The sequence below is a fragment of the Sorghum bicolor genome, chromosome 4 (assembly GCF_000003195.3).
Source record: "Sorghum bicolor cultivar BTx623 chromosome 4, Sorghum_bicolor_NCBIv3, whole genome shotgun sequence".
NCBI lineage: Eukaryota > Viridiplantae > Streptophyta > Magnoliopsida > Poales > Poaceae > Sorghum > Sorghum bicolor.
The window spans coordinates 58194571-58211574 of NC_012873.2; the positions used below are offsets into that span (position 1 = coordinate 58194571).

General features: G+C 47.6%; 3 protein-coding genes across 5 annotated transcripts; 1 reads left to right on the top strand and 2 right to left on the bottom strand.

Moving 5' to 3' along the window:
* LOC8066410 (ethylene-responsive transcription factor ERF060) lies at positions 2299 to 4200 on the bottom strand. Its single transcript, XM_002454214.2, has one exon. The coding sequence runs from the start codon at positions 3627 to 3629 to the stop codon at positions 2634 to 2636; it is 996 nt and encodes a 331-aa protein (XP_002454259.1). The 5' UTR covers positions 3630 to 4200; the 3' UTR covers positions 2299 to 2633.
* On the top strand, positions 7118 to 8961 carry LOC110434371. The gene is made up of 4 exons (XM_021458260.1): positions 7118 to 7591; positions 7679 to 7795; positions 7979 to 8244; positions 8405 to 8961. Exons 1-3 carry the CDS (start codon positions 7354 to 7356, stop codon positions 8101 to 8103), a joined length of 480 nt encoding a protein of 159 aa, XP_021313935.1. The 5' UTR covers positions 7118 to 7353; the 3' UTR covers positions 8104 to 8244; positions 8405 to 8961.
* Positions 14679 to 16782, bottom strand: LOC8066411 (3',5'-nucleoside bisphosphate phosphatase). Of its 3 annotated transcripts, none has more exons than XM_021458259.1 (5): positions 16356 to 16782; positions 15999 to 16123; positions 15641 to 15925; positions 15325 to 15494; positions 14679 to 15187 (listed from the first exon to the last, which is right to left on the bottom strand). In XM_021458259.1, the coding sequence occupies exons 1-5, from the start codon at positions 16722 to 16724 to the stop codon at positions 14886 to 14888; spliced, it is 1251 nt and encodes a 416-aa protein (XP_021313934.1). In that variant the 5' UTR covers positions 16725 to 16782; the 3' UTR covers positions 14679 to 14885. The 3 variants fall into 3 exon arrangements, with proteins under 3 accessions (XP_021313934.1, XP_021313933.1, XP_002454260.1); XM_021458258.1 differs by having other exon boundaries at positions 15325 to 15488; positions 15608 to 15925; XM_002454215.2 differs by having other exon boundaries at positions 15608 to 15925.

A 17004-nucleotide genomic window follows, 5' to 3' on the forward strand; every position in this document is an offset into this window, starting at 1 on the left:
GAGCACACGATCCTATCATCATCGAATGCCCATTCGCATCTTTGCAGCAGTTGGCGGATTCCATCGCTGGACAAATCCGTCCCGCGCCATAGAGCCAGCCAAATAAAGTTGGGCAGGCAGCTACGCAGCAATATAATTGCCGGTCCACGTCGCCGGCGCTTTCCGCGACTTTGACGGCCCCTCCTCTACGAGGCTACGGGCTACGGAAAGATTTGGGCGATGTGAAAGCATCATATGCCCTCCGGTCTTTGCTGCCTCTTCACTTTCATCAGATCCGTGCATATCTCCGAGTGTTCTCGATCGCGCCATCTCGTCGTGTTTTTTTGTATGTTTTTTTGGTGCTCCTGCCAAGTAAGAATGTGAAAAGGCGGCACGTATAGGCCTCTGAGGTCGTTCTTGTTTATTGTAGGCTCTGTGCAGGTTCTCATTCCTTCGTCTTTGCGTTTCATTCAGGATAAAGGATTCTAATGGAGCAGTGTAACGCCCCAACAGGCAACAGGTGTGTATATGCTTGGTGCTGGTGCTAGATATATGTTTCGGCTGCAACTATGAGTGGACGCGGTTGCGCCCAGATCGAAATGCTGTCTGCACGAATACTGAAAACATTGGAAGAACATCTCCTTTCATTTTGTGTGTGTGTGTGTGTGTGTGTGTGTGTGTGTGTGTGTGTGGAAACAAATTAAAGTTGGCAAGAGGTGCGCCTGTCGCTTAGGTCCACTTGCCAGCCAGATTTCACAAAAGGAGCTTGTACAATCAACTGTTCCTGGGTTCTTTTGCGGAGCAATTGCTGGAAGGAATGAGAACAAAGGGACAGAGATAGGCGCTCAACTCGTAGAGAGGGCGTTGGTTGGGGACGCCTCATTGTCTATGGCCTCTCTTTATGCTATGCCCTTCTTCTCTCACTCACCGGCGACCTGGATGGGCGATTCATAATAAAGAAATGCGTCTAGTGGCAGTGGAAGGTAAGGGCCGTCGTCGGACGCGGAGGCGATGAGGATTGGCTGGTCCGCCGCGGCCGTCCGGTCGTTTTCGCCGGGCCGGGATAAGCTTTTCAGAAATGCTGCTGATCAGCTGATGGGCTCGGCCGGCCGCCGCAGTCCGGATCCGGATGCTTCTGCCGCGCGAATCGCATCGCCATCTTGGAATAAACTAATGGACGGATCGGATTGTGGATGGGCGTGTACGTCTCGGTTAGTGCTCTCGTGTGCATCCTAACCAAACCACCATCCACCATCATCCGAATAGTTAGGCCCAGTTTCGAAAACTGAAAAGTTTTCGATACTGTAGCACTTTCGTTTGTTTGTGATAAATGTTATTCAATCATGGACTAACTAGGATAAAAAGATTTGTCTCTGATTTACAGCTAAACTGTGTAATTAGTTTTTGTTTTCGTCTATATTTAATGTTTTATGCATGTGCCATAAGATTCGATGTGACGGGAAATCTTGAAAACTTTTTGGTTTTCAGGGTGAACTAAACAAGGCCTTACTGTAGTGGTAGATGAACGATGACTACAAAGGCAGCTGGTGACTGGCCACTCCTAAGTCATCGGCAAATTAACTAGAGGAGTTACAGCTACCTCAGCACGCGTGGAACACTGAAGACTTGAACCTCTGATGATCAAACTCATCACATGTCAGTCCTTTCGTGGCTTCATTTCTTTGAAAGATCATGACTGAATACTGATGTATAGGACTGTCTCGGTCTAAAACAACGCAATTCTTGATTTGCAGTCAAACCAATTTAAGTTTGATTGAGTTTATAAAAAAATAATATTAACATTTAAGAATTAAGACTCCAAATATGTATATATTATAAAAATATATTTCATTATAAATATATTAGACTTATTGAGTATGCTTATTATTAATAATTTTATATATAAATTCAGCCAAAATATAATGATGCTGATGCTGCAGTAGTGGCTCATAATTAAGATCAAGTGAACAGGAACAGGGACCGGCCCTTCCCTCTGCCCTACTTCGCCTCCATCAGTGGTGTGCTTGACAGTTTACACTCCGCAGGCTGAAGTGCCGTGAAAGCTTGAGGCTAAGCTTTCCATGTGGCTTGCAGTTCAAATAATTGCAAGCAACATCAAATTATTTGGCTTGTTTCCAACAGGCGGTTGCCAGCATGATCTCTGCTTTGAGCTACAGCAGAAAACAAAATCAGGAGCCAAAAGCCACAGTTCCACAGCTTAGATCCCAAGTCACAATTAGGCACGCCAAACAAGAGACGTGAGACCAAGAAAGACACATCATCAGAACACATTCAAGATGAATAGATATACACATGGTAAGCCAGAGGAATTACTTAAGAAGCAACTGATAGATCATAACACTTAATAACACAGGATTACAATGACTTTCTCGACTGGCCGTGCCGTGAGAAAAAACAACCGGCAGCTCAACCAGGAGATTAGCACATACTTACTGCTGCATCACAACACTGGACGACGATGTACTAGCTACTAGTTTACTCACTGCTACTCGCAGCCGCCATGGCCGATGTCTAAAATGCCATCGAGCCACCGCCGCTGCAAACCCCAAATCGAAAATTACACAGAGCTATCATTGAGCTGACACTGACTGAATCTTGCTGCTGCTACTACTATAGCAGTTGTAGTTGATCGTTCACGAGAGGATGGAATCCCAGTCGATCTCCCAGGACGGGTACTTGCGGAGGTGGAAGGTCTCCGTCTCGTCCCACGGCGCCTCGGTGAAGTCCAGCTTCGCCATCTCCGGCACGGGCGGCGCCAGCGTCGGGGAAGGAGGGGAGCCGGCGGAGCCCGACTCCTCCTCCCCCTCCGTCGACGCCGACGCCGAGCACTTGGGGGAGTCCGGCGGGGACCCGGCCGACTCGTCGCCGGAGGAGCCGCCGTTCTTGGAACCCGTCAGGGACTGGCAGATGGCGGTGAGCTTGGCGTCCACGGAGGCGTGGAGCGGGCCGGCGAGGTGCGCGCCGTCGCGGCGGAGGGCCGGGAAGTTGAGGCGCGCCATGTCGCCGCGGAGGCGGAAGGCGGCCTTGTCGTAGGCGAGCGCCGCGTCCTCGGCGGTGTCGAAGGTGCCGAGCCACAGCCGGGTGCGGTTCTTGGGGAGGCGGATCTCTGCCACCCACTTGCCCCAGTGGCGCTGGCGGACGCCGCGGTACAGCTTCGACTGCGCCGGCGCCAGCGGCGGCGATCCGGACTGCTTCATCGGCTGCGCCCGCGGGCCCAGGAACGCCGCGTGCAGACCCCTCTGCTGCTGCTGCTGCTGCTGGAACATGAACTGGGCCTGGATCTGCTGGATCTGGGCCGGGCCGAGCTGGTTCAGGCCCATCTGCCCAACCATGCTCGGCGCCGCGTAAGGCGACGAGTAGAGTGGCGGAAGCTGCGAGAAAGGCGAGGAGGAGGAGGAGGTGGCGGCGGGGGTGGGAAGAGGCGAGGTGGCGAAGCTGGTGTAGGAGGGTGTAGGCATGTAAGAATCTTGGGACATGGATGGAGAAGACGAGTAGCGATGGTAGGGAGAGGAGGAGGAAGCACTCGTTATAAAAGGCTCGAGTGCTTTCGCGAGCTCCTCATCCGAGGGGGAGGAGGAGGCGATCTGGTGTGCGTTGTAGTACTTGTACATGTCGATAGCTGCGGCCATGAGGACTACTAGATGCAGAAAGCTAAGCTTGGCTGGAGCTAGAAGAAGAGATAAAAGGAGCTTTTTTGTTATGCAAAATCAAAATAGGAAAAAGTTTGGAAATCAGACCTGTTCCTCAATAAAAGTAGAGAAACGAGGTGGGTGTTTATGCAAAGAAAAAGGGGTGGTGAGCTGACAAGGGTATTGCAAAACAACCCTTTCGATCGAAGGCCAAACAAAAGTCGGCAAGAATCCAGAAGAGAAAAAAGGTTCTCTGGATCTCTGTTCCCCCTAGCTAGGAGAGGTGTGATGAAGTTGAGAAAAAATCCTAACCCAAGAACACGCTTCTTTTGAGGATTCTAATAAACCCAAAAGAAGAGAGCCTCTTGAACCGGACCTTTCTTTGTGCTGTGCGTCCCTGCTGCTAAAAGAAGAATCAGAGAGTTCAGAGAACAAACCTGCGCTGCGTTGCTGATGATTTTTGCTCGGATCGCTCAAACCTCACCGTGGAGCTGGATGGGATGTGTGGCGTGGTGTTCTTGTGGAGGTGGGGTGGGTGGGGTTGAGGCGTCTCTCTGGGGAAGAAAGGTCCCGCGGCCAGGCCCTTTTATAGTGCCAGGCTTGATGAGGCCGTGCACGCGAAGCCAAGCGGGCATCTCTTCCTCGCTGCTCTCTGCGGTTTCTTCGCCTCGGTGGATTAGCACAAAATGATTCGATTAATCAACTGAATAATGCTCCGTGAGTGAAAAAAATATTAAATGCAATTTGGAAGCAGGCCTGTTGTTGCTGTCGTCCATGGCGTCATCCCACGCGATGTACCACGCGCGAATGCCAAGTCGCAGCCAGTCCTGATCTGCCACATGTGCACATGGTCTCGTGTGATTGGGAGCGTGGTGGGCTGGATTGACTTGCCAATGGTGGCGCCCTTTGTTCTTTCGAATTAGAATTTGCCTTTTTCTTTTTTTTAATCAGGAATTATTTGCCTTTTCGATCACACCAAGAGCTAAATACGGGTCTTCTTGGTTGGCTTCCCAAATTTGCCAAGCCAAAGATTTGTGACAAGTAAAAGTTGTCAAAATTTGGACAAAAATATTGTTACAAGTTAAAATTTTCCAACATTACCCTAGCATGTCTATAAAAACATATTGAATTAATATATTAGTTTAAGTTTTCTCATAAATAACCGAATAGTTTCAATCATGTGTGGTCAAACTATACCAAAACTTTTAGACATTAATAAACAAAACTAGTATTTGAGTTATGACAAGCTTGGGCAAACTTATATTAAGACTCCATATCCCTTTTGATTTTTTTTATTGTTGCCATGGAAGCGTGATTTGTAAGTGTGGCGACATTTTTGTATTGTATTATTTATTTATAGCACTCTAAAACTATGGTTTAGGGACCACGTTTTACATTTCTGCACCCTTTGCATTTATGAGGACAATTAATAATAAACAAAGAGAACAAGAAATATATTTTCACAACTTTTGATTGCCATACATATAACGTTCTTGCGTTTATCTTGGGCAGAAGTGTGATAAAGTCGATGTTGTTTTCATACGGAATGCTGATGTATGAAACCGTGAATTCGTGTAGTAGAAACAAATTTGAGTTTTTTATTTATTTTTGAACGTTCTTCAACCAGGAGCTGGTGAGTGATGACTGATGAGGTTGTGGGCACACCATTGATTTTGACCTCAAAAAGGACAATTTTGAATCGTACCTCCTCAATTATATCGCCAATTGTAGGTCCTGCTACGGGCAACTGTACAATTTGATGACTTTCTTATTGGCTAATCATGGTTCCAGAAGTCCTCACAGCCACGTGATAGGTGATACTATAGTATGGAGTCCCTCTCATGAGGTTGTTTCGTCAAAACTATTTGAGAAAAATACATGAGAAACGAAAATCAATCAATTCCTAGAGAGCAACAGACCAAGAAAATAAGACGAGATGATTGAAAAATTCAAACTTTGTTGGTTCCAATCGATTTCCAAGTGTACCGGGGACTAGGTCATCACCACCGTATGGTTTTCCACCATTAATCCCCACGATAAAGTCATGCCGACGGTGATGTTGGAGCCATTTCATTGAGAATTAGAGGACCCTGCTTGATAAGCTAAAACTCATAAAAATTCATTAACAAAAGTTGTAATTGATCCAAGCATATCAGCTTATTGCTCATCAGTTATTAAAAAGTCAACGAGCTAACTAGCAAGAATAATTCGTTAGCTGCCTTCAGCCAGCTAATAGGTTCACAAATGATTTGTGTAACCACATGTAAGTTGAGTGATCTAAACAGCCCCTATTAGTCGGATTTTATTAGCAAACTTTACCATTGATCCAGCACATTGTAGTTTGTGGGATGCAAGCGGCAGGGGGTGCTGCAAATTGTAGTAGATATAGGAATATAAACAAGCATCTAGGGGGAAAATGCTTTACTTAAACCGGGTCAAACAGGTCATGAAGGATGCAAAATGCGTGTTGGCCACATTAATGCGCCATTGGTAAGGCGATCACAACATCCTGCCGGACAAGCCATTGCATCGCACGTCAGGACATTTTCGAGTTGATTTTTTTGATGGCGGAGAACTGCTCCTGCCCGATGCGTGCTGCCATCTGCCGACAAAAACCCGCGACCAGAAGAAACTCCAGAACCAGCCAACGGCTCATAAATTTTGCCGGCGGTAGAATGGCAACACGAGCACGATCGCACAAAACCGCTGCGATTCTGGTCCAGGCATGCGAACAAAAATATCTGACGAAGCGCATCCGAGCCGCGCGAGCACGGCCACGGACGGGATGGTGACACGGCTCGCGCGCGGGTGAGAATGGGATGAGATGCGGACGCGCCCGGTGGTTCGGTTCGGTTGGAGCCGGCGACGGACCTCGCTCGCGACGACGCCGTGGCCGCGGGCGCGGATCCATGTGGGCTCCGACGCGCCCCCCTAGCTCGTTTCGGGTGGGGCGGCCGGTGACGTGGGCCGAAAGCGGACGGGCAACTCGCCCGCGCGCCGCGCGCGTGGTTGCGGTTGCGGGTGCGGCCACGCCTTGGCGCGGCGGGCGGGCGTGCGCCGACGGGGAGTCGCTGCGTTTTCGGCAAGGGAACCGAAGCATTTCGGCCTGGCGCTGGCGTGCCCGGCTCGAGTCGCACGGGTTGCGCCAGCAGCTGGCGTGGCCTCCTGTCCTGCCTGCCCCCCGAAACAAGACGCGAGGAAAACGATGCGGTCTTTTTCACCGCAGTTTGTGCTGGTGGTAGCTCTCTAGTCTGCTTCCGGTTTTTTTTTTCTTTTATCTACAACTAAAAAGACCCGGATGATATCGTCATACCATCCATCGGCCTCCCTCCCTCGCGTGTTGTCTCCCCCGCAAGAAGAAACTTCTGCGGCTCTGCGCCCACCCCGCACGCGCCCTCGTCTCCCCACGACCCCACGCTTCCCACATTGCCGCCGCCGCCGCCAGCCTTCCGTTGCGGCAGCCTCTCCTGCGTCGTGCACAGATCTGACGGCCTGCACAGCGATCTGTCGCAACATGAATGTCGCACGCAGAGGCAGACGGGGTCGCGGGGTACAGGCGCGTGGGTGCAGGGCCACAGCTCGAGGTTGCGGCGTGACCAAGGGGCGGCAGCGGGTCTGGGTGCCCACGGGATCCATGACCGGCGTGCGAAAATTGAAGGAGAAGAAGAAGGTTGACCGGTAATGGAAATTCTCGTCGGAGACAAAGCGACCGTGGTTGGCTGCTATGGGCTCCTGCTGCCCTGCTCGGTGCCTTCATGTTTCTTTAAGTCTGCAGCACTGGTTTCAAATTATTGCTCAGACATTATTAATCAAGGATACGAGTTCAACAAGGCTGAGAAGATGGATCCGAGAAGAGCCGGCGGCCCGGTATGATGAGCTCCCGGCGACGTTGACCGTCTTGGCCGCTGAAGACATTGCTGATTCCATCGACGCACTCTACCACAAGGACGAGGCCATGGCTGGTGATGCGCCTCTCTCCCTTGTGCACGCCTCGGCAGGTGAATGCCTCAGAGAGTCAGAGTGACTGACCGATTGGACTTGACTTGTAGAACTCAAATCTGAGGTGATGGAGGCGCTCGACGACGACAGTTGGATGTTCGCCGCGTCACAGTCCCGCATCAACCTTGTCTCCAGTCCTGGTAAGAAGAGAACACAAGAACAGCAAGGTACTGGGATTCTTCCTCAAATTAGTTGCAGAACTTGGTTTTCTGGTCAAGTTTTTTAATCTATATACATATGGCCTGAGTTTAGTGTTCCTGTTCCTGATGAATGAGTTATGTATATTCCTAACATGGTTGCTACTGATTTTATTTGTATTTCTACCCCCATTGGGGGCATGTGTTTATCAGGTGCTTACCTACCCAAGCAACACGTACGGGAAACTCTCGGAGCTGGGGCAGGCATCCAAGAAAACAAGGAACTTCTAGGATGTAGATGCTTGCGCTTGCAAGAAGCCTCATCCATGACTCCATGATGGTAGTGAAGGCTAGGATTCCATCTAGGCTGCAGCATCAAGGATGATTTGGTCCAGCTTCAAATCAATCTGGTTGCTTCCTGCTAATTCAATCTCAGGCACATGTATGGATTTTCAAGTGATTGAGAGGTCAATGTCATGGTATTGTTCATGGTCCAGTTAAATTGGCTCCCAATTCTAATTTTTTGTGCTGATACATGTATTCCTAAGCAGACTAGTTGAATATATTCATGGGCTCTCCTTCCACCTGTGCATGTTCTAACACTATTGGCTCATATATATTTCTTCTATTTTCTGTTAGGTTGTTGAGCTCCAGCAAAAGCGACACCTTGAGAAAATGGAATGACCAGCATGTAAGGTTAGGGGCCAAATCACTTGCAAATGGAACAATATGGTTGGATCAGGTATGGCATGTAGCTGCTTAGCTTTTTTCTTAATAACCAAAATCTTATGGTCTCTGCATTTAGGAAACACAGAAAAACTAAAAATCTATTAAAGTGTTGTTGAAAATAACAATTCTATGATCAATTGGCACTGCTACTCTAATATGAACTCTATTTTAGTGTGTCTGAGTCAGTATATGTTCATATGTAATCTATTTTAGGTTTGTAAATTACGCAGAAAGGTAGAGCTGTTAGCAGACTTGTGGCATTCAATATAAAGCATTAAGTATTTTTAACGGTTTGACAATTATATTTATAAATAGAATAATTTGGCATCCAGTTCAAAACAATGAATAGCTTCCAAAAATGAGATTGCTGGGTTAGGACAACTGTCCAAAGTAGTGGATGCTAAAAATAAAGTTATAATTACTTTTGGTGATCTTAGAGAAGTATATAATGGATGCAGTAACATGAGGTATTTTCTTGTTTAACACATGACAGTTGTCAATCTGTCACTAAGCATTTATTTTTACTTAATTTACCAACGATCATAAGCTTTGCAGGTATCACAAATGACCATAAATAGAAAGCTAAAGAACATGGCCCATCTATTTTCTAATTGGGTGAATATTCTAGTCATCATTGGGCATCTTTGAATGTGGGTGTTGTATCGCTGAGGGACCCTGTAGGTTCATCGAGACTTCTACAGAAATTGAACTGTATCCTCTGAAGTGTTGCAAAATTTCTCAAAATCTTCTGGGTTCTAAACTGGATATTGCAGCGCCCATCTTGGGCATCCCCCAATCAAAGGGCAGTGGTGACGGTAAGCATGTTGCATAGTCGTGGGTTCTATATTGTTGTTGCATACACAAATTAAGATGAGTCTCGTGTCTGTTGGAGACAGTCTAAATGAGCTCCTTCATAGAACATGACTTTTTGAAAATAAATTAAATTTCATTATTTAACTTCACAATAGTGTTATCTTATTGTGTGATCCGTATGTTTTTATTATAAAAATTTAGTTGTCCCGTAGCAACGCACGGGCACGTTACCTAGTATATATCTAAAACTCGGTGAATTTTGTGGTCGAGGTTACGGGTGATGGCAGGAAAAGTGTGTTGACGTATGAGTACGAGATGGATTATTGACCACTGATTTTCGAAGGCTGTCATGTATGCATGTCGTTCGTGTAGCTAGAATCCAGGTTTGGCCTAAAATCTGATGTGACATATTTGTATGTTGCAGTTGAACATGTCCAGGATGAGGATCGATCATGAGCCACCGGGAAGCGTCTAGTAGTACATACATTATACTTATATATAAGTAACATCAACAGACAACGGAAGCTAACGCTCGCGGCTACCAAGCTCACAGTATTCAAAGATATCCCTTGGTTTAATCTAGGAGGGCTGCTGATCAAAGACTCATCAATAGGATAGGCACCACGCACTAGAAAACTGCGACATGTTCTCGTCAGACCCATATCCTTCAACGACGCCAGGTTAATTAACCTCGATCAGACGCCCCCGTTAGATTAGATATGCTTGTTAATTCCGGATGAGCTCATCGAGCTCTGCAATTTAGAAAATGTGTGGTCACCGGAGCTCCCAGCCTGGCAACCCTTGGCTGAGCTGTTACTCTGTTAGCGGCATCTAACTTACTGTGCTGTAACGGTGACATGATCGACTGGTATTCAATCGTCTGATGATCTGGCCGCAGCGAAACACTGGCACCAGCCTGCGACAAGAGAGTACAATACCGTCGAACAGTTGGACGTCGCATCAGTGATCCGACGGTGATTCGGGCGGAGGTGGTGGGCGGCAGGCGAGGCGAGGCGCGGACGAATTTGTGGTGGATGAGAGGTGATACGATACGAGTGTGCGGTGTGCCTGCCTGCTTGTGTTTGGTGTGAATCCCACGGACCCCCGGCTCCGCGTCCGCGTGCCGCGCCCAATCATTCGGTTCACATCGGATAATTTCCAGCTTTTCTCCCGGCTCCCCTCTCCTCCAGTCCTCCTTTCTCCTCCACTCCACGCGCCCTCTTATCTTCGCCGTATCGGCAGGCAGCCTATCAGGGTCTCAGCTTTTACACACGCACAAGCTCTGTCGGCTATCGTTGGCTCGCGTATTTTGTGCTTTCTTTGACCAGTCCGCAACTGATGGAGGCCATGGAGCCCTGGAGCTGGAGGGTGGAGCGCCCTAGCATACCATGGAACAGAAGATGAACAAGAAACCTGCTCCAGTATGTTTTTCTGGTTGCGTTGGACGGAGTAGAGTTTGAGAGAAAAACGATGCCATATGAAGCAATGATATTCCTTTTTCTTCTTTGAAGGACGTAGTAGTATGAAGCGATGATATTGGCAAAGGCATATACTATTGGCAGCCAGTTGGATTGTAGAAGAGTGCAATCCAAATCCAAACAGAGGGCTCCCTTGTTTGTGTGTTCTCCGTAGTGGTTTAACCATCGCAAGTCAAAAAGGCGCGGTTCGTGGCGAGGGAGGAACTCCCTTGTACTCCAAGCGATCCGCACTGCCCCAGCACAGTCACGCACTCGATACGGATGATATGGACGCTGCTGCCCGTGATCGCCGACCCAATCAATAAAGCAGTTTCTTCTGTTCAGCTAAAAATGACATTTCACATTTGTTGCACTCGAGTCTCGCTAAAATGGAGGAAACCGAGGAACACGAGATCACAATGATCCCAGACATTCGAATGACCCGGCTGATGTGGGCAGCAAAACCACGCACAGGACGTTAATCTGATTACTTTGTGTATTTTTCTCCTGTTTCATCATGAGAACGCTAGCTGCCGATGAGCGCTGAGCGGCAAGGTAATTCCAGCGTATTGTTCCCCGTGAAATTCCGATCCGGCATCTGGCCTGACACATCTGGCAGGCAGGCGGCTGTGTTTACAGTGTCGCCATCCCCCGTCCGAGCGCCGCGAGCGCAGGCGCACCTATCTCATCTTTGACTGGGTGCCTCCCATGACCGGGAGGTCCTGGAACGCGGCTTCTGCGCCATGCCCGTCCTGGACCTGGAGTGCGTAGCATAAAGAGCGCGCCACTACGGCCACCCACCACCACCACCAACCTCATCCATCAACCGCGCTCGCGCGTGTCCCCAGTTCGTGTGGCGGTGGTGGTGGTGGCGGCCATGTACTCCTGTCTGTCTGCCTCTCGTTCAAATTTCGTTCAGATCAATCACTCACCGGCGGACCGGCCTGGCGTCGTGCCGCTCTTCGAGGCTTCACCGGGGCATGCATGAGAACAGTGCCGGACTTGCCGGGTACCATCCGAATCCTGAGAAGATATCGCGCGGCGTGCACACATGTGCGCCTGCTCGCCGCGGCGTCCTCCTTTCCTTGCTCTGTGCGCGCTCGTGCCTCTCGCTGCGGGCTTCTCATGAGGAAACCACTGAAAACCGCAGCGCGGACGAGACCGGAGACCAGAATGCGCCGCTTCTCATCAGGATCAGATTGTTTAGGGCCAAAGAACCGCAGCAGCACAGCTGCTTTGCCTGCTTGTGGTGCTCGCTTGACCTCGCGATGTACAATTATTACGGAGCCTGGAGTCAACGAGCGCTGTTGGAAGGCTGCGAGATGACTAGCTTAGGGCGTAGTCAAATAGCTAGTCTAACAGGAGTTCTATTTGTAAATAAGTAGTAACTACCAGATGAGATATAAAAATAATAATAATGTAACAATTTTATTGGCTGTTAAAAAAAGAGATCAAATAACCAGTGACTTCCAAATAACTAATCTAGCATGATCTCCTAAAAATATCTCTCTCACGTAACTCTCTATTATAGTGTTTTTTCTTATCTATGTCTCATCTAAGTTATTTGCAAATTGTTATTTATAACCAATAAAATTCTTTCAGGATAAGTTATTTGAGAACTGTTGTAGACGCCCTTACAGATCAATCATGCATCGGGTTCTCCAATCAGGCGCCAGGTTACAGCTTGCATCAACGGTTTGCATCCGAGACACATCTGATTGGCGTCAGATTAGTGACAACGCAAACTATCAGTCTCTGCCAAGCTTATTTTCCTTCTTTCGCAGCTGGAAACCACATAGTAGGTGCTAGGGCGCACATGGTTTCTGTCTATTTACAACAGTAACTGCACATTGGCGTTAACAAAACTAGAGCTGCCTTGTGTCTAGTTGTAACTTGTAAGTTCGTGCTAAGCTAGCGATTCCGCAACTGTGAATCTCAAGAAACGACATATTTTTTTTCTCAAGGAATTGAACGGGTACAACAAACCTGTCCAGATCAGATGGTACTGCATCTGAACGTGGCAATGAAAAGGGCGAGCGTTGTACTCTCAGAGCTTTGGAGCTTCTTCATCCAAAGGTGTCTATGGAACTTGCAATGTTCATTACGCCAAAGCATCTTAGAAAAAAGGTGATTACGACTCGATGAATGACGCTATGATTGCAAGAAGTCAACTTTCATTGCTTGCAAGGATTTCTCTTCTCCAGAAAGAAACAACAACCACTACACACGTGGTATAAAGTATTCTCTTCATTCTAGATGGTAAATTCGTTTTGATTTTTTAAAATACATATAAAAATTGTATTCTTAGAAATATTGGTTGTAGACCTGAGTATTTAGCGGGCCCAAGCCGGGTTTCGCCCATGGCTATCCCACTAGCCACTAGGTAGGTCGGGTCTATTTTTTTTCAAGGTGGGTCTAGTCCTGGGCCACTCACGTATTTTACAGTGTAAAAGAGCAAAATAGTATTTTGTTGCGGGCTCGAGCCAAGATTTTTTTTCTTTATAGCAAGAATTTGTGCCCAAGTTCATAGATAGCGTAAAATCCATAGGGCTCGGCCCGAGCCCATTGGCCGGGTCAGGTTGGTCCAATTTGCTCGGATATACTAGAATGACTTATACTTTAAAACGGATGGAATTGTAGATAGTTGCCTATTTTGCATTCATATTGTTACGACCGGGTATTGCTCTGATGATACCTGAAGTCAAGATCACTAAACTCTGAACCCTGTTGCTTTAAACCTCTCCAAAATACAGAGTCGGTTTAACCTTGAATTAGGAACTGACTATTGTTTCCACTTTAGACAGGACCTGTCCGTTCTTCATGAAAGGTAGCAGCTTGATCAAGCATCATGACGCCTAACGTGTCATTTTCCATTTTTGATACAGTGTTATTAATCGGGCGAAACCGAAAGGAACAAACAGCAATTGTTGTGCAAGCCATGACTAGGACCTCCAGCTAACTCCAGAGTCCAGAACGTTGGTGCGAACAATAGCCATTTTAGGGTCCGATACATCTTTCAGGCCCGTCGGTGCAATCTGCGTCCCTTATTGCAGCTGTTGTTACTAATACTTGTTGAGGTGGCAATTGGTAGTACATGCTAGCTTGATGCCCGAAATAGTCCAGCGACTCCAGCCTTCTCTTTTTTTTCTTTTTTTTTTAAAAAAAACAGCCTTTCCAGCAGACAAACACTGAAAGTCAGTTTATAGGAAACAAGCCCATGTGTACAAGCAAGCCCAAGTAACCACTCTTTAGGTGGGCTGCTAAATGGGCAACAGAAAGCCCACTACAGAAAGCGTTTTATCTTTTTGATGACTTTCCACTCCCCGCCCTGAAAGGCTAAAACAACTCCAGTTGCCCTGAAAGGCTTCAATCTCTTCTTTGCGTGTGTACATAGGCGCACGCGTGTGTGTATGTGGTGTGAGTGTGGAATATATGTGGGTTGCCCGTGTCCATTGTATCCGATCAAAAGAAAACTCCAACCACAGGGCTCTATATTCCCATCCTTTGAACATATGGATCTCTGCAATAAGCAATTTGTCTATAATCTGACACTACCAGTGGAATACATGAGATGTGAAAAAAATAGCAATATCCAGTGCTACCACTTTCCAGATGAAACGTCCACTGGACAGGTTGACCAAACACAAGATTTTTTTTTCTTTTGATTTGACACAGAATTTTCACTGAACCACACACCATTCTCCTGGTTCTTTAGAATCTCTAGCATCAGTCTTGCATATGCTCTCATGGTCTGAATCAACTATAGTTATGCCCGCATTGCTCCTTTTTCTAGCATCAGCATCTTTAGCCTTTTTTTCCCCATAAACGAAGTTTTGATTAAAATCATCATAATCTTTAGCCTAGGCCCTCCACTGGCTACCACATTGACAAAAAAAAATGCATGCCTGAAAAAGTAAAAAACCGCCGTTACAGTTCTCATGATGAGCATATGATGAAGTCAGAAGACAGTAAAACTACAATCCTTCTGGGGATAAAGTAAAAAATGGACTGATGATTTAAGCTAGCTAGGTACGACGATGTCACTTCTATTCCTGGTTTGTAACTCTGTGTTACTGATGAGTGAGGACAATGTCCGCAACTTCTGCTCGTAGGACCTCAACCTAAGGTGCATGCGTTAGCCCCTGGTCTTCAGAAGAAAGGCACAGAATGCAGAAATTGCCAGCAGAACTAGCCCGTCGAAGTCGTTTGGATCCATTCAAATCAGTAGTCCTTTTAGAAATACTTGCGAACATTTCTCTGATTGCATTATGCCAGATTGGCTTAGCTACCTCAAGAAAATTTAAAACAGCCAAGACTGGAAGATCAACACTTCCCACATCAGGTTCCTCCTTGTCATCTCGTCCATGGAAGTCTGATCCACCAAGCTTCAGAAGATTGTAAGTATCTGCTAGATCACTCAATCCTGTTCAAGAAACATTCACCTGTTACCTGTTACTCACTGAAAATTTCAGATATAGCATACAGAAATAAAAAGACACAACGAATAATTTAGTAGACCATGAATTGTTTATAACATGAACATAGCCATCTTGTTCATACCAGAAACTTTCCCATCGCTTCGGTAAACCTCAATACCATGCAAACCAGCAGCTTTCAAATCCTTTACCACAGCAGCAGGGTTTTTCAGTGCCCACGGATGAGCTAAAACTGCTACACCCCCTGTTCGACAAACTAGTTGCACCACAGATTTCCCATTGGGCTCACTACCTCTACAAATGAGCAAAATAAGTTCAAAATTTTTTTTTGATGCGAAAAATAAGTTCAACATTGTTAAATGATTCCACGTGCATAGGGGACAAATCATGAACATACTATGACTTACGTGGCATAAGCCGGTCCTCCATCGAACAAATACCTGCTAAAGGCCTGCCTTAGATTCTCCACATATCCAGCATCAACCATGGCCCGGGCCACATGTAGTCGGCCTGGCGCGACTCCATTCCCTGCTATCTTGCAGACATCTTCCAGCTTCATTGGCATGCCGAGGTCCTTAAGTTTCTGTAACATCTGTTTGGCGCGCGCATACCGTCCATCCCTGATAATGGCCAGAAACCTTTCTAATTCTTGAGGTTTAGCAGGTCCCCAGGCACCATAGTATGCAAGTATGTGCACAGGTTCCTCAGCGCTCATTTCGTCACCACTAAGAATTAAGCACACTCTCTAGTCAGCATGTCAGGGCCATCATATAAGATCGATCGTGAGAGGAGTGTTACCTAGGCGAGTGCACGGCGCTGATCTCCACGCCAGGGATGATCCTGATTGGATACTGCTTTGCCGCTTCCACGGCTTCTGGGACGCCGGCCATAGTGTCGTGATCAGTCAGCGCAAGCACTTTCACCTGTGCCGACCAAAAGGCATTAGCATGTAAAGTTGTAGAATCTGCAATGCATAACTCACACAACCAGTGAAATACACATGTGAATGTCTGGATTGACCACAAAACGAGCATGCACTGACAACAGACTTTACTGAACTATGCGTTTGTGTGCAAAAAGTATGCAAAGGAACAATGCCTGAACTATGCTGTGCAGACTTTACGACGCAGTCTGTTGCGAAAGCCGAAAGCTTACCCCGTTGCGGTGTGCGCGCTCCACGAGGTCGGCAGGCGAGAGCGAGCCGTCGCTGAACGCCGAGTGCGCGTGCAGCTCCACCGCCACGCGCGGCCTCCGCCTCCCGACATCGCCCGCTTCATGGTCGCCCACCGCTTCGCGACCAGGGCAGGCCCACCGGAGCACGGACCTCCGCGCGGCTACCTCCTGCTCCGTCGGCCTCTTCCTCCTCCTCCTCCTCTTCTTCTTCTTCCTCTTACCCTTCCTCTGCTGTACTGCTAGCTCCGGATCTCCCGCGTCCGGCGCTGGCGTGGCAATGGCATCCGCCGCCACGACCACGTCCTCCTCGTCCTCGGTGCAAGCACCTGTGGGAGGAGGCACCTGCCCCATCGAAATTCGAAACCCCGCTGCGAGTGCGAGCGTGCGCGCGCGGCGTAATAATGAAGCGAGTGTGATGAGTGGGTGAGGACTTCCAACCTTTGTCAGGGCTTTTAAGGCCTCGTTTAGTTCCTAAAAAATTTTACAAAATATTTCAGATTCTCCGTCACATCGAATCTTTAGACGCATATATGGAGTATTAAATATAGACGAAAATAAAAACTAATTGTACAGTTTGATCGGAATTGACGAGACGAATCTTTTAAGCCTAGTTAGTCCATGATTGGACAAT

Excerpts from the sequence above, each read along its gene's own strand:
- LOC8066411 (XM_002454215.2), bottom strand. The coding sequence starts at position 16,724 with ATGGGGCAGGTGCCTCCTCCCACAGGTGCTTGCACCGAGGACGAGGAG. Across the intron at positions 16,124-16,355 it reads AGCGCGCACACCGCAACGGG|GTGAAAGTGCTTGCGCTGAC; the intron begins GTAAGCTTTCGG and ends TGGTCGGCACAG. Across the intron at positions 15,188-15,324 it reads AAGCGATGGGAAAGTTTCTG|GATTGAGTGATCTAGCAGAT; the intron begins GTATGAACAAGA and ends TTTCTTGAACAG.
- LOC8066410 (XM_002454214.2), bottom strand. The coding sequence starts at position 3,629 with ATGGCCGCAGCTATCGACATGTACAAGTACTACAACGCACACCAGATC.
- LOC110434371 (XM_021458260.1), top strand. The coding sequence starts at position 7,354 with ATGGGCTCCTGCTGCCCTGCTCGGTGCCTTCATGTTTCTTTAAGTCTG. Across the intron at positions 7,592-7,678 it reads CAAGGACGAGGCCATGGCTG|AACTCAAATCTGAGGTGATG; the intron begins GTGATGCGCCTC and ends CTTGACTTGTAG. Across the intron at positions 7,796-7,978 it reads GAGAACACAAGAACAGCAAG|GTGCTTACCTACCCAAGCAA; the intron begins GTACTGGGATTC and ends TGTGTTTATCAG.